The sequence below is a fragment of the Rhinolophus sinicus genome, chromosome 2 (genome assembly GCF_057876585.1).
Source record: "Rhinolophus sinicus isolate RSI-liver-muscle chromosome 2, RSI-T2T, whole genome shotgun sequence".
Taxonomy (NCBI): Eukaryota; Metazoa; Chordata; class Mammalia; order Chiroptera; family Rhinolophidae; genus Rhinolophus; species Rhinolophus sinicus.
The window spans coordinates 144,962,612-144,978,448 of record NC_142502.1 but is presented as its reverse complement, the minus strand read 5'-3'; the positions used below and the strand labels follow the sequence as shown (position 1 = coordinate 144,978,448).

At 34.4% G+C, this 15,837-nt stretch overlaps 1 protein-coding gene across 4 annotated transcripts in view; it reads left to right on the top strand.

The window, feature by feature from the left end:
* The window catches only part of AFTPH (aftiphilin), a 63,362-nt gene that overhangs the window by 26,057 nt on the left and 21,468 nt on the right, over positions 1-15,837 (top strand). For all 4 annotated transcript variants that reach the window (XM_019718019.3, XM_019718002.3, XM_074332062.2 and 1 more), the window contains 3 exons: positions 346-2,300; positions 13,309-13,460; positions 15,353-15,479. In XM_019718019.3, coding sequence (XP_019573578.2) covers positions 378-2,300; positions 13,309-13,460; positions 15,353-15,479 — 2,202 coding nt within the window. In that variant the 5' untranslated portion in view covers positions 346-377. The remainder of the gene's footprint in view (positions 1-345; positions 2,301-13,308; positions 13,461-15,352; positions 15,480-15,837) is intronic.

The following is a 15,837-nucleotide window of genomic DNA, read 5'->3' as shown; positions in this document are numbered from 1 at the left end:
ACTCCCCCGTGAACTGGAAAGAGAGCTTAAGAGAACAAGCAAGTGCCCCAAGAGAGAATTTTGTAAATGTACTTTTGTAAGTGTTTATTGGAAATTTTCTGGAATCCCCAAATTTAGTAATGGACTACCCATGCCCTTGGAAACATACGAGTACACTAGAAGAGAGAAATTTTTTTTGGCATATTATGATAGCTATGAAAAGTAATCTCAACTACGAGAAAAATAGTTCAAAAGATACAAGACAGACAACTGTGAATTTGCATTGTTTTGAAGTAGCTTAGAGAATTTTGAAACATCTTGTTATATGTAATTTGTCTCATCCAAAAAATGTCTTTTTTTTTTCAGGTGTAAATTAATTATTTGAGAGCAACTGAAGAATGGAACCAGACATCATTCGAATGTACTCTTCATCCCCACCACCTCTAGACAACGGAGCCGAGGATGAGGATGACGATGAATTTGGGGAATTTGGTGGGTTTTCAGAAGTTAGCCCTTCTGGCGTAGGGTTTGTTGATTTTGATACACCAGATTATACTCGTCCCAAGGAAGAGTTTGTACCTTCAAACCATTTTATGCCAATTCATGATTTCTCGGAAAATGTCGATAGCCTTACAAGCTTTAAATCCATTAAAAATGGTAATGATAAGGATATCACTGCTGAACTTTCTTCTGTGAAAGGACAGTCTAATGTTTTACTCTCTACCACCAGCAAAGAAATCACTTCATCTAAAACTTTAGATACTTCCATTGACGGCGTAGAAAGTCCAGGAGACTTAAAGAAAGGAGTGGAGCAGAAGCAGAATGTTGGAACACCTGAAACTGTCTCGCCAGGAGATTTTAGAACTGATCTGAATGTTGTTCCTCAGAACAAGCAGTTAGAGAGCTGCAATGGTGAAAAGCCTCCTTGTCTGGAGATTCTAACGAATGGGTTTGCGGTATTGGAAACTGTAAATCCTCAGGGAACAGATGATCTGGGCACTGTAGCCAATGCAAAGGGAAAAAAGCCTCTCAGCACTCTTAGTACTGAGTGTAATTTAGACTGTGCACAGAGTCCTGCTGAGGAATTTGCAGATTTTGCCACATTTTCCAAAAAGGAAAGGATACAACTAGAAGAAATAGGATGTACAGTTTTAAATGACAGAGAAGCACTAACCATTCAGGAAAATAATAAAATCAATAGAGTCAATGAACTGAATTCTGTAAAAGAAGCATCTTTGGGTAGAAGCTTTGATGATAAAGGGGACACTGATGGAGAGGATGAGGTTTGCGTTTCAGAAATAAGCACGAAGGAGAGGAACAGAGGTTTCAGCACCGAAAAGCAAGGCCTTCCAACATTGCAACAGGATGAATTTTTAAATTCAGGTGTGCAGTCAACAGCTTGGAGTTTGGTAGACTCAGCTGATAGTTCACAAGCCGGTGGGAAAGAACAATGTAAAACCGAGGGAAAACTTGATTTATTTACAACTAAATGTGCTGACATATGTATGGATGCTACTAAAACTCTTGATGCTGATGATGAAATTAGTTCTTCCAAAGAAGAAAGAAAGTTTACTGATTCCCAAAGCCCCAGCATTGATCCTACAGAAGAAAATGTTTTGGATGATTCTATAAGTATGAAAAATGCCGATAGTAGTAATGACTTTGTGACTTGCAACGATACCAATGAGGATGATTTTGGTGACTTTGGCACAGCCAGTGGCACAACTCCACCTTTTGTTACTGGTACTCAAGAGTCAATGAGCGATGTCACTTTTGAAGAGTCCTCAGAGCACTTCCCACATTTTAGTGAATCAGGTGATGACTTTGGAGAATTTGGGGATACGAATGCTGTTTCTTGCCAAGAGGAGATTACATTTACCGAGTCAGACCAAAAACTGACTTCTGATAGTTTATCAGAGGAATGTAAGTTGGCAAGGAAGTCTACAGGCTCTGAGCCTGTTTCAAAACTGACAACTGGGCAAGAAGGTGAGTTTGGAGATTTTGATTCTGTGCCAAATAGTCAAGATGACTGCAGTGCTTTTCAAGACTCTGATGATTTTGCAGACTTCAGTTCAGCTGGTCCCAGTCAAGTTGTAGATTGGAATGCTTTTGAGGATGGGCAGAAAGATAGTTGCTCTTGGGCTGCTTTTGGAGACCAGCAGGCTACTGAATCTCATCATCGAAAGGAAGCCTGGCAGTCACATAGGACAGATGAAAAGACTGATACTCTGGGAACCCCCAAAACGCACAGTGTTCCTTTAGCAACTTCCAAAGGAGCAGTTGCTGGTGGCCATTTACAGGAAACAACCACTTCAGTTCAGGTATTTACTGATTTACTCCATTTTATATGATATAGTAATTGCTGTGGAGGCTTCTAATTTAGGTTTTCAAAAAATATTTTCAAATTGGGTACCTGTTAAAGGAGTCTCTTTATGATACGTAATGCTTACCTGATTTGCAGATTAGTTACATTTTTCACAACCCTTTGGTAAACCTTAAATAGACAATCCTATAGTAATGCTTGGTAAGATTTTTCCTTATCTCAATGAGCTTTTTAATGTTTACAGAAATTCATCAACTTAGTTTTTTAATGAGTATAAATATCGCTTATGTAAAAACTCATTAATTAGCTAATTAAGTATTCCAGTGATTCCTTCAGTTTTTACCTTTACAGTGATTTTAAAAGGTTAAACTGAGATTTAGAAGACTTCTTTTTAAGCTTCAGAAAATAGTGTCTCTTAATTCTGTCTTCAAAGACCTAGGAAATTGAAGTACAGTTTTGATTGCAGGAGAGAGCAAGCAGAATTTGAAACCTCAGCCTGTGCTGAAGGCTATAGGGAATTAAAGGATAGAAAAGAATTTGAAAAAAACAGATTTGGACCTCATAACTTAACAGCTTCTAAAAGACGTGTGATGAGGGCGTGAGATGGATGAAGGTTTAGACCTAGAACAAGAAACAGCCATGGGTTGACTTATTGTGGTTGTATTTATTGGCTTATAATTTCTTGCAAGTGCACATTTATGGTTACTCTTCTTAGGGTAGGTATGTCAAGGAGAATATTTTTAAACCTCCCATGCCCTGTACTGTATCCTTTTCTGGTCCAAATTCTTTCAGAGAAGATTTATTTTGACCTAAAATAAAATAGCCCCTACAAGTGATACCCAGGTTGTTCCCCAAGCCAGCGTTGTACCCTGTGCTGAGTTTTACCTTTCCTCAACCCCAGGGTGTGGAAGAGAAACACTTGGAAATAACTGCTTTATACTGGCAATTGATATGTGTAACACTTGGTCCACAGGCTTATTTTAAAGATACTGAGAATAAAATCAGAATCTACAAACTCTGCTTCTCTAGTTAGTAATCTTTTGCTAAGCAAATCATTTTTAATTGGAAATATTTCCAAAGTCTGAATGTAAATTGAAATGGTTATACATCATTGCTTTGATACCTTTGATACATTAAGATACTGTCGAAATTATGGTATTATCAGTTGGTGTGTATAGCTAATAACTTTTCATTTGACTTTGAGTGTCTGAATACCTTAATTTGTTAATTCAGTTATTACATGGTTTGGTTAATGTGTATTATATCTGATGAGGAATTTATTATTGAGGCAGAGCTTGCAATTTTAAACAAGGGGTGAGTTAATTATAAAATACAAAGAAAGACTGTTGGTTTTGATTTACTCCTTTCCCTATTTAGTCTCATCTGACTAGAGTATAATGTGATACTGGTAGTAGATCTTTGATATATAGCCTTAGAATTTTTAACATCAGGTAGTGAATTTTTAAAAATATGACCACTTAAAAAAAGGAATTTTTTGCATTATACAAGATGATTGAAGTTATTTATGTATAGTTCGATAACTGACAGATTTGAGTTTGAATCTTGACTCAGCCACTTACAAGCTTTATGATTTTGGAGAGGTTACTTCTGAGCTCATTTGTCTGTAAAAAGGACGTAATATCTACTTCAAATAAATAAAATAAAATGACAAATTTTAAAATGAATGGGAAAAAGCTGAAAAATAAGAATTTTGTATTATGATTCCATTAAGAATAAAACAAAAACTGTATAGATATGACAAGATGCATTAATAAGATTTGCTGAGGTTTATTTGGCTCAATCCTTAGGCTTTTATTTTTGCTGAATGGGTTATGTAAAATGAGCAGAACTTGGAGGTGGATATTGGAAAGGAGAAGCTGCTGGAAGGGCTGGAAGAGAAGTTTGGAAGAAAGTTGAGTTAGGGAAATGGGTAAGCCTGCTGAGTAAGTAACCGAGTAGTTGAAAGTGACTTTCATTCTTATCCAGCTATTGTGAAAGAGGCTTGTGGCCTGCAGTTTCTTCCTTTTCCTAAATCTTCTGGAAAAGTACATTAATCTAATCCTATAGATTAGATTTATTAATTTTAAAAAAATGTTTCTACTAGTTGCTACAAAGTTGGGGACAGCACAGAAATCCTCACATAATTAATGACAGTAAATTTTAGGTTTTTTAATGGTAAAATTTTAAATGATTTATTCCTGTTCAGTCTTACCTGGATGCAACAACTCTGTCCTGAACAGAGCGCTTGCTATCAAGTGGTTTTGTGCAAATTCTGCTTTAACAGAATGTTGTGAGAGGCTGAGAATTGAGAACTGTTAATTCAGTTAAACAAACATGGGGAATGAGTCTTTGTTTTTTGAAGTCAGACAATTGGTGTAGGTCATTTGCAATTTCTTTGACTTTTTGGTATGTGACATTGCCCAGGTCCCTATTTTTTAGTGCTATTCTTTTTTCAGCCTACCAAAAGGATATCTTAACATTTTAATAAAATATATCTTCTTTGGGTCAAGAGACAATCAGTTGTTGCAGCATTATTGTAATAATTTGTTAAGTAGGGAAAAATCAACCAAGAAGAAGAAATCTTTCAAACTAATAAAATGTTCTTAGTCAAACTGATTCTCAGATGTGGGTCCAGCAAGCTTCATCGCATTCAAGCCTTGATGTAAGAGGCATACGTGACCATTTATTTAGAAATATTCTTCCTCTACAGTGAATATTTTTTTCTGAGAACCCAGAGTTCAGTATATTTCATTGTCTTGTTAACATTCTTATAAATTGTAAGAGAAAAGTATTGGTATCCCTGTTGTGTACAAATTGGAAAGAGGTCCAAACTGGGCTTCACTTTTGGGGCTAAGATTTAAAACAAAAGAAAATGACAACAACAAAAAACGAAATCCTCCTTACTTTCAAAGCAATCCTTTTCCCCAAAAGACCATTATGTATATTGTTTTAACAGTTTTCTGCCTTTTTTTTTTTTAACCTGTTAACGTTCCAGAAAGAAAGCTTGATTGAAACAGCCAAGATGCTTTTTTCTTAGATGTATAGTAAAGGAGATAATGTCATAAGCACTCCATTTAACTTGGAGCTTTTGTAAAATTTGAAAAATACTGCTCTGGATATTAGTTGAGAATTTAGGTAATTAGTGAGTAATCTTTTTTATATTAATTGGCTGTAGAAGAGGAAGCTGTGAATCATTTTTTCTTATTAGCCATCTAATTGATAATGCTACTGGGAAAATGTTTTAAATGAAGATTTGTTTTGAGAGCTTTAAAAATTAAGAGTATCACAAGAAAAGAGAATCACTAATACTTTGGGTTATGTTATTTTGAGATTAAGCTATTATTTTGTTCACCAGAAAACCGGCACCCTCAAATTGAGTGTAACTTATCCTGTATTTTCACCTTTGTTTATTTAACCATCTGCCTAAGGTTTATGCAAGTTTTCCTTTCTGTGGGTGAACACTTAAGCTTATAACAAGCAGAAGTAAGCAACAAAATAAAGAAATCAAGTGGTCAAAAGATATAAATTTTCAAATTATAAAACAAATGAGTCCTGGGGATGTTATGTACAGCATGGTGATTCTAGTTAATAACACTGTATTATTATATACTTGAAAGTTGCTAGGAGAGTAGATCTTAAAAATTCTCATCACAAGACAAATTTGTAACTGTGTGGTGATGAATGTTAACTAGAGTTATTGTGGTGATCATCTTGCAATATATGCATATATTGAATCATTGTATACCTGAAACTAATATAATGTTATCTGTCAATTATATCTCAATTTTTTTATAAAAGAAAGAAATTAAGATTTTGGCCTTATACCTCTTTACCTACTTGAAGTATTTCGATAGCAATTCCTTTTGTTACTTTTCCCTCAGAAAACTTGAAATTCTGGACTTTCATTCCAAAATAGATAGAAATACTGTATTAGATGTATCCAGAAATTGTGCAGAAGGGCCAAAGCATCTTTTTAGAGCATGGTGAATATTACAGTTTGTTACTGTTATATAGCTTGAAATTGAGGATTGATAAGTGTACAATTGTAGTTTGTATTTGATATCTTACTTAATATTTAATGGTGGTGAGGCATAAGGTATCCGCTTAAATGGAAGAATAAATTACCCAGTGGATTTTATGTTTCTTTTAAACTTCCACTTAGAGCAAGACCTAATGCTATCAATATTAAAGCTATTGACAATAATCAACTTCTGTTCCTAAGGAAGAAAGGAAAACTAACTAGAAATATGTTGAAGAAATTCTAGGAATTACCTTAAATACAAGATACTTTAAAGAAGATATGCATTTGAGTGGCATATGAACCAGAGCCTAAGACCCTAAGTGCTGGTCTTACACACCCCTTTGGAAAACTAAATGAGACTCCAGAGAAACAGAGCCAGGAGGATGACGGATGGATGGAATGGGGGTGAGGGAAGACTATAAGGAGTTGGCATACCTGAGGCTGAGAAGTCCCAAGATGTGCACTCGCTAAGCTGTCTTCAGTGATTGGGTGAGGCCCACTCATATTAAGACAATCTGCTTATTCAGCCTACCAATTCAAATGTTAATCTCATTAGGAACTCCTTCACAGCCATACCTAGAATAATGTTTAACCAATTGTCTGGGCATCTTATGGCCCAGTCAAGTTAACCATCACAAGAGGCAAATAACACCATATGTCTATATATAGCTTTCAAGATTTTTTGAAAACTTGTAACCTATTTATGACTGAGACATACTAATTGGGCAGCTCTGCATTAGATAACATGATTTATTTGCACAAGTGGATAAAATGGAAATAGCTGTTTTTATACCCCAGGGCTTTCTTCCTTCGACCTCAGATAGAGTTATGACAGGCAGAGATATGACACAACTGGGAATGAGTATAAATGAATTCATGATGCTTTGTGTCCCCATGGATGAATTAAATCATTGAGTAGTTAATCATTTTTGCTTTCCCCGAAATCCTATCTGGTTTGAAAAAAAAAAAAATATAAAGACATTCAAGGTAGTAAGGACTCTGATAGGAAAACAAATGTTTTACATGAGAAATGCTATAAAAGCCAGTGTACCTTTGGGGAATCGTATAGCCAAGGTCACATAGGACTTTTGTGAGCCGCTTCCCCATAAAAGACATTTAAAATTTTATTTTACAAATTGGTATAAAGATGAGTATATTAATATTAGATATTAAAACATTTTCATGAACCCCTAAAATTATTGTAGGCCCTACGCCCTGTGCCTACTGGGTAAGTTAGTCTTGAGTATAATATAGGGCTTAAAAGCAAGGCTCTGGAACCGCTGGTAGGTTCCAGTTCATATTTTAGCACTAACTTGCAGTAGTCACTTCTCTGAACCTCAGATTTGAAGAATAATGAAAGTACTTACTTTGGAACTTATTATGAAAATAAAATTGTGCACGTGAACGTGCTTAGCACAATGTCTTTCTTGCCCATAATACATGCTCAATAAATGTTAACTGTTACTAAGTAATCTCAGAAATGAGATTGGAAAGTGGTCTTCAGAAGTACAAGAAATAGTGTTGCCAATTGAATTTTTTGGTGAATAGTGGAAAGTAATAGAGAGGTAATGAGAATTTGTGTGGGAGTACTCCTACTTCTGGCTGTGATACTCACCCATCGTACTATTTTAAGACCAAAGCTACTGCTTTGGACTAGTTTCCATTCTCAGAATAATTTTGACAGGTAGGAACTCTTCTGAGCATAAGTGCTATTCTGTGCAAGTAGCAAACCTCCTTTGGTTTCCTAGCACAGGACACAAATAGAGAAAATCAAAAGGGAGTCTGGCACCTGCCTTGAGGAATATTTGACTTCCAACCCTACATTTATCAGAACCTCCAGTTCTTAAAATGTTTAATAGCTAAATGTGCTGCTGTTTGCCAGGCTTAGAAGTTGAGATATGTACGAATTGAAGGATATGACAGTTACAGAAACTGGTATTCAGTCGCCAGTTTTCCTAATTCTAAATTCAAGGTTGAACTCTGACTATTTTTCCTCTTTGACTTTGGAATCAAAGGCATTTAAAATTCAAGTAATTGATGTGAATATTATTTTATTTAGTTACCCTTGTAACTTCAGTTAAATATTTACTGTGCTAAGTGTATATGCACTTATTTGTTATCCTCACATTAATTTAGAGTACAGCACTGACTTTTTAGTAAAAATTTACACATTTGCTTGGTTGAAACTATGAATTGTAGTGTCAGATGAAATAATTTTCTTTTTTTAAGTGTGGTCATCACCTCAGCAATTAACAGTTCAGTCCCTTATCTAATGGCGAGAAATGTTTGAAAGACCACTTTTTGGTTTGGTGAAAAGAAAGTAGGCTTTGGAGTTGGGCTTTGGATCAAATCCTTACTGTGCACCATACCAATATCAGCCTGGTTAGTTACCTTTATCTCCTTGAGCCTTAGTTCCTTTATCTGTAACATGGAAACAAAAATACTTACTCTTTCTGGGGTTTTTTAAAGAAGATTTATCAAGTAATATATGTAGAGCATCAAACATAGTACCTAGTACATAAAGGCATTCAGCTATTACTATTTACACATGTTATAATTACACAAATATATCCAACCTGTGTACAAAAATGATGTAGATGGCTTACAATAAGATTTGCTTTTGTAAATAGAACAAATATGCCCCCTGCAGTCTTAAATAAAATTGAAGTGCTTTAAAAAAAAATCTATCGCATATTGATACAGTTACTATTCCTGTACCAACTATATGTAGGAACCTCAGTACTGGAGATTCAAGATAAGGCATATAGACCCTGTACTCAAAGCTCCTGTGATTTTTATAAATTAAATTTAGAACTGCTCTGATGACAACATAATGTAGAGGTTAAGAGCACAGACTGAAGCTGTGTACTTCCTAGGTGAGGATTCAGCTTCAGAAGTGTTCGTGGGACCGTGGGCAAGTTATCTTAACCGCTTAGTGCTCCCTCCTTCTCATCTAGAAAATGGGGGTAATAATGTTATTAATACTTCCCTCAGATGGTTCTTATGATGCTTAAATGAACTCATATTTATAAAGCATCCTGGTATGTAGTAAGCACTATGTAAGTGTTGAATAAAAACCACAATGCACCATAACAGGCTTTTGCAGTTTTTAGCTGTGTTTCAGAGAAAGTCTTTTGATCTTTTCCTGATGTTAGGCCCTCACTTTCCTGGACTGGGTTATACTGATATTGTCTGCTTTATATAAGCTGCCTTACCTGCTTAGGGAAACAGCTCAGCCAGTCTGACTTTACCACTAATCCCAAACAACAAACGTAATCTTTTGGAATTTTACATCTAATATAAGTCCACATGTACTGTGACATGTTAATAAGCATTACTGTTCAATGCACATCTTCTTTTTCTGAGAGCCATAAGGAGTTAAAAAAATTAGGTAGTACCGTCACTTAATCAAAACCAGGAGGAGATTTCCTATTCTAGCTACATATACTCTATATAGAAACAAGAGTTCATATAATCAGGGTAATATAAATAAGGTTCATTTTTACTCATGCACACAGAATGAATCCAAGTTTAAATATTTCACATTGTTGTCTCTGATTTTGATGCGATATTAATTATATTACTGATCTGGTTTAAGGTTGCGCGTATTAAACTGTCCTTTGCTCATAGTGTTGAGAAAAAATTGTATATATTTTAAAAGTTAAAATTATTTAATAATTTTTTAAAACAAACTCAAAACTTTTACCAGTATCACAGTTTTCAATTTCTTTTATCAGTCTCAAATTTTATGCTTAAAATAACAATGATTTTTTAAATAATTTAATGTCTGATTATAATCTGTTTTGGAAAAATCTGTTTTCTTGAAAGAAACCTGTCTGCTTGGTCACCAGAAAAACTGTTCTTGTGGTAGGTTGTTTAATCTCTGTTCTGAGCATTATGTTATATTCTTGTACCTGTTCTATTTACCAAGTTACTTGGACTATATTCCATCACATTTTTTAACTTTTAACTTTATTGTGCATCTTGGGAAGTAAAGCACTCTTAAACACACCTAATGTGTGGTTTTCACACGTTGTGTTTCATAATATGATCAAGATTTAAGTCATAAATGCCAGTAGGTCAACCAAAAGGTTCACCAATTTCCAAAGTTTAAAGTCCACAAGTAGTAGCAGTAACAGGTTTTATTTATATAAGCAGCTCTTAAAGATATTTTATAATTAGGTGCTTTTTTCCCAACTTAAGAGGTTTTTGGAGATGATTTGGATTATTTAATTTCCTATTATACTATGGTAGAAATTGATAAATTGAGACAGGTCTTTTTCATAATGATTTAGAATGCTAAATAGTGATAGAGAAACATCCTTAGAGAGATTTGAACCTAGTTTGACACTTTTATTCCCTAACAGGCCACTGTGTCTGTATGTATCACCTATATGATAATATAGCAGTGATAAAAGCAACCACATCTTGAGCACACATTAGGTGCCGAGTATTTAATCCTCTCAATTCATCGTCAACTCTGTGAGGTAGGCCCTGATAATTTCCAGTTTATAAATCCAGAAACTGAGTCTCAGCCCCTTGAGTCCACAGCCCTTTATTGTTCAAGTGTTATAATTACATCAGCCATTTACTTACTGGAATTAACTACTAGTAAATGAAATTTAACATTATGTATTACCATGAACAAGATAGTACGGTAGTAAGAAACTCCTTTTAGTGGATGCCTTTTTACCATCAAACTGGTCTTGTGGATGGTTGGCAATTGATATACTTTTAAAAGTATTATGTCAGAGGAAATTTAATTTTATCAAAATCTTTGTTCTGTTAGCTGCTTTCTTGTTGAGGAGTTCCTCCTTGTGGTGGGAGGTACTGTTCGGTTAGTGGACTCTGGTAATTTGAATCTTTATTTGTTATTTATTAGGTTGGTGCAAAAGTAATTGCAGTTTAAAAGGTTAAAAATTGCAAAAACCACAATTACTTTTGCACCAATGTAATATTTATTGTTCTGCCTCAGGTTGGCAAACTATGGCTTGCAAGACAAATCTGTCCTGCTGCCTGTCTTAGTGAATGAAATTTCGTTGGAACACACCCACACTTACTTGTTTACGGATGGCCTGCAAAGCCGAAAATATTTAGTGTCTAGTCCTACGTAGAAAAATTGTCTATTTTATTCAACAAAAGATTTGAAGCCATTGAATGTAATACCTAATTCTAAAGACATACAGAACTTTGTTTTTACATTTCTGTGTCATTTATATTCTTTATGAGAAAAGGTTGGGGAAGAAGTAAAAACTTGAGGTGATTAGGTTAATATAATGTTCTATTTCTACTAATTGAAAGCATTTGCTCACTGGTGTGCCCTAAGACCTGGTAGTTATGTGTAATATTGCCCGTGTGATTGAATGTGTTTTAGGGTCATTTCTTTCTTAATTTCATAAATACTTTTTCTATCCCATTAAAAGGATAACAAAGCGGATGCCAGATTCTGTTTTAACTTACAGAGAAATAAAATTTGGTCATATGTGAGTTTTTGTTTACCTTCCCTGCCCAGGAGATGCCACCGCTCCTCAGGTTTCCAATTAGATTGTTATCTGATCCCTTTAAGAGTAATGTCTGCCCATTCCCTGTTGAAGTGCGTAAGCGTAGGTCCCCTTGACACACTCAAGTTTCACAAGCCTTGGGATCTTGAGTCTACTCTTTAGGTTTCATAATTGATACTGAGAACTTTCCTCATATCACACACATGACCATAATGAAGGTGGTAAAGTAACTTGTGGAGATAGCAGTAGAGCACCCTGAGACTAATTATGCAGTGTTAAGTTTTTCGCTCTGATACTACTTTCAAAAGAGAGATTTTAGTTTGGAAAATATTATATGTTCGTAAAAATTTTCCTTTTGGTTTTCATTTTCCTATTTCCTGACTATACTGAATAACAGAAATCAAGTGTTAACTTGTTTGTGTTATTTGGTGAGAAGTACCACCATGGTGTGACGTTTTCTTATCCACTGGGTGTCATTTTAGAAGTACACTTATTCTTCAGACAAGCTTTCACTTACAATAATTTGTATTCCGATTTGGTGTTTAAGTAGTAAATTGAGCTACTACTCAATTTTACATGTATCTAAAATACAGTTAAGAAAAGGGAAATAAATGTCATTTTCAGTTGCATATGTAGAATAAACCTAGTAGTATCTCCCCAAAGAGTAAATTAATCTAACAGGTTTTAATTAGTGAAAGTACTCCAAAATGCCAGTGTTCTTGGTGAAAATAGGAATATGCAGGCTTTGCTTGGAGGAAAGGCAGTTTTCTCGTTTAAAAAAAAAAAAATATATATATATATATATATATATATATATATATATATATATATATATATATATACCATAGAAGAGTGGAGAAATGGAATTTCTAAGTAAAAATTGAGACATTCTTTTCTACTTTGGTTTGTTCTATTAACAGCAGAGATATTTCTGAAAGGCTTTCAAAATTCAAATGTTTATACCCAGGAAAAAGGTTTGTTCAACCATAATAGCATAATACTTTGACAATCTTATTGTTCCTAAATCTAGAGTATGTGAATGGTAGTAAGAAGCGTCCCAGTGTGGTGGAAAGAATATGAATGCTGTCTGGTTTTGTTTTTGCTTTTGCTTTGGACAAATTATTCAGACTTTGAGATAGCTTTCTCACTTTACAGTTGGGTAATAATTTCTTCTTTATAGAATTTTCTAATGAATTAAATAAAGTAAGATTTACAAAGTACCAGGTTTGGTGCTTGGCTTGTAACTACGTTTGTCACTACTCTGTCACCATGATTATTTAATCATTTAAAACAGCTGTTCTATGAGTAGTTATGCTTCTTCACTTAGTGTTTCCTGTACCTGACTGGTAGTTTCCGTCTCTCATAGTAATGGACAGGGTGTGTGTGTGTGTGTGTGTGTGTGTGTGTGTGTGTGTGTGATAAAATTATGACATTATTAAAATTAGAGAAATGAAAATAAACTTTTGGGGGGTGTTTTGATACAGACAGCTTTACTAAACCGCCTGGAGCGAATTTTCGAAGCGTGTTTTCCTTCCATATTTGTTCCTGATACTGAAGAGGAAGTTACTTCCCTGAAGCACTTGCTGGATACAAGCACTTTGCCAATAAAAACAAGAGAGGCCTTAGCTGAAAGTGGGTAAGTAGTAGACAGTTGTCAGATAGCATCTGTATGTGTTAGTTTCAACTGTTGTAATTTATAAGGTTATCTTAAAGCATTAAGGTTCTAAAACATTGTTGAAGTTTTAAAAATCATGTTGTGCTCAGACATTTTTTAAAAACCTGCTTCTCCATTTTTTAGCTCTTTTTTTTTGTGATTTCTAAGTCAGTATTCTAATCAATCTTACATACTGTTTTTTGGCTTCATAGTATGGTAGATGAAAATTTAGATTTTACATCTGCCATTCTCCTCCCTTTATCGTTCCACTATACTTACAGTTTTTCGTTAAATTTTTATTTGGTATTTTCGTTATAATCATGTAAATAGCATTCACTGCTTGCTTAGCCACTATTTCCTTTACGGTTCAACTTTTTCCTGGAGTTAAGAATTGCCTCTCTTTGTCCATTTTCTAAGTCTTTCCCTAACATTAGCCTGTTATTACAATTTTACTTATGATCAAACCCATCAGGCTGGCCATTCCATTTTTTCCTGGAGTCCTCCTCTTCCTATTCCAATCTGGAATGGATTCAGTCTAGGCCTCTTTAACACGTGTTGTTTAGGGGATTTCCTTTCACTTACATCCCATTTTGGTAGAGCACATCCTCTAATAGCCTTCTGAGAAAAAAAGGTACATAGGAGATAAAATTTTATTTTATTCTATCCTCACATTAAATTTATAATTGAAGATCTTTTGTTGCTGTTGTTCCAAAACTTCACAATGGAATATCCTGATAAAAGTCTTTTTTCATTCATTGGATTGAACATTAGGTAGGACCTTTTAGTCTGGAGACTTCTGCTCTTCAGTGTTGGGCAGTTCTCTTGTATGGACAGTTACCTTCCCTCTATTGTCTCTTTTATTTCTGGAACTCCTATTAATTATTAGATTTTAGAGGGTCTAGAGTGATTTTCTAATTTTAATTGCAGTGTTATTCCTGGACTCTTCCCTTGCATTTCATTACTCTCCACCCCTGAGGCATTCTCTCCCTCTGCAGATCTCTCCTTTGTCCCTGTTTGTGACCTCGGTATTTGTAGCTAAAGGTCTTATGTATCACTTAATTTCATTGAAGATGAAGATTATTTTTGCTTCTTGATTTTCATTTTGGGGTGATTTCTAAGAAGAGAAGGGAACAAAAAGGTTTATGTTTTGCCAGCTTAAAATTGTTAAGATGTATTTTTTTTAAATTTCTAGATGTACAGATAGTTCATACTCTTAGACCCAGGAATCTCTCTCCAATAGATTCATTCTAAGGAAAATACAGGAATTTTGCCATAAAATACAGGAAGATACATTTTGCCATAAAATACAGGAAGATACTCTTGCCTTACTAAAAATAGGAGCCAAACAGTAAAAACAACTTATTTAAAATTATAGGATTTTGGCTAAATAAATGATGGTGTATCAGTCTTAATAGAACATTACACAGCCATTGAAAAAGATACATATGTAGATGAGGAAATGCTTACATTCTGAAAAAAGAATGCAAATTATGTATTTGCTATAATTGCTCCTGTGTTTTTGTGGATCAAGACTCAAGGAGAAAACACAAATATTAAATGGCTGTAATAAGAAGGTGGAATGCTGGGTTGCTTTTGTTTTTCCTCCTTTTAAATATTTTTGTTTTTATATTAAAAAAAGAACATAATAGCTAAATTTTTACTTGATTACTGGCATATTGTTTCAAACAAGTTTAACTTAGTTTTCTAATGACTGTAAACGTTGGCTATTGATTTCATTCAGATAATAGTTGTATACTATGTTATTCTCAAGATTAATTGTAAAGTATAATATTTCACAGTCACATTAAAAGTAGAATTCATGGTGAAAGCTATTGAGTAACCCATTGTTGGTGGCTTCATCGTGACCTTTCCAGGGAACTGCTGGATGTGTGGACCGAGCTACAGGATATCCATGAAGCACATGGCTTGAGATATCAGTGGGGCGGTTCCCATAGCAACAAGAAGCTTTTGTGCTCCTTGGGAATAGACACCCGAAACATTGTGAGTTTGTTGGTACCTTGGAAAATCCTTTAATCAACCTATGGATGTTTTTTAATTCTGTTACACTTATGTTCAAGCTGTGATAAACTAGTGCCTCAGAAAAATAAATATTAATTGGTTTAAATGTTTATGTATTTTGACTATGCCAACTTTTAAACCTAAGTCTGTATAAATTTTGCTCCAATCTATATCTCCTGTTTTTAGAAAAAGTTGTTTAATGTTTTTTCTCAACTATAAAATGAAGTAATTGGATGAGGAGATCAAAGATCTAACCCTATATGGGCAGTTTGATAATTTTTTCAATTTGTCATTCACAATGCATATAACAAAGCATTGTAAGGATATTTTGAAAAGAATT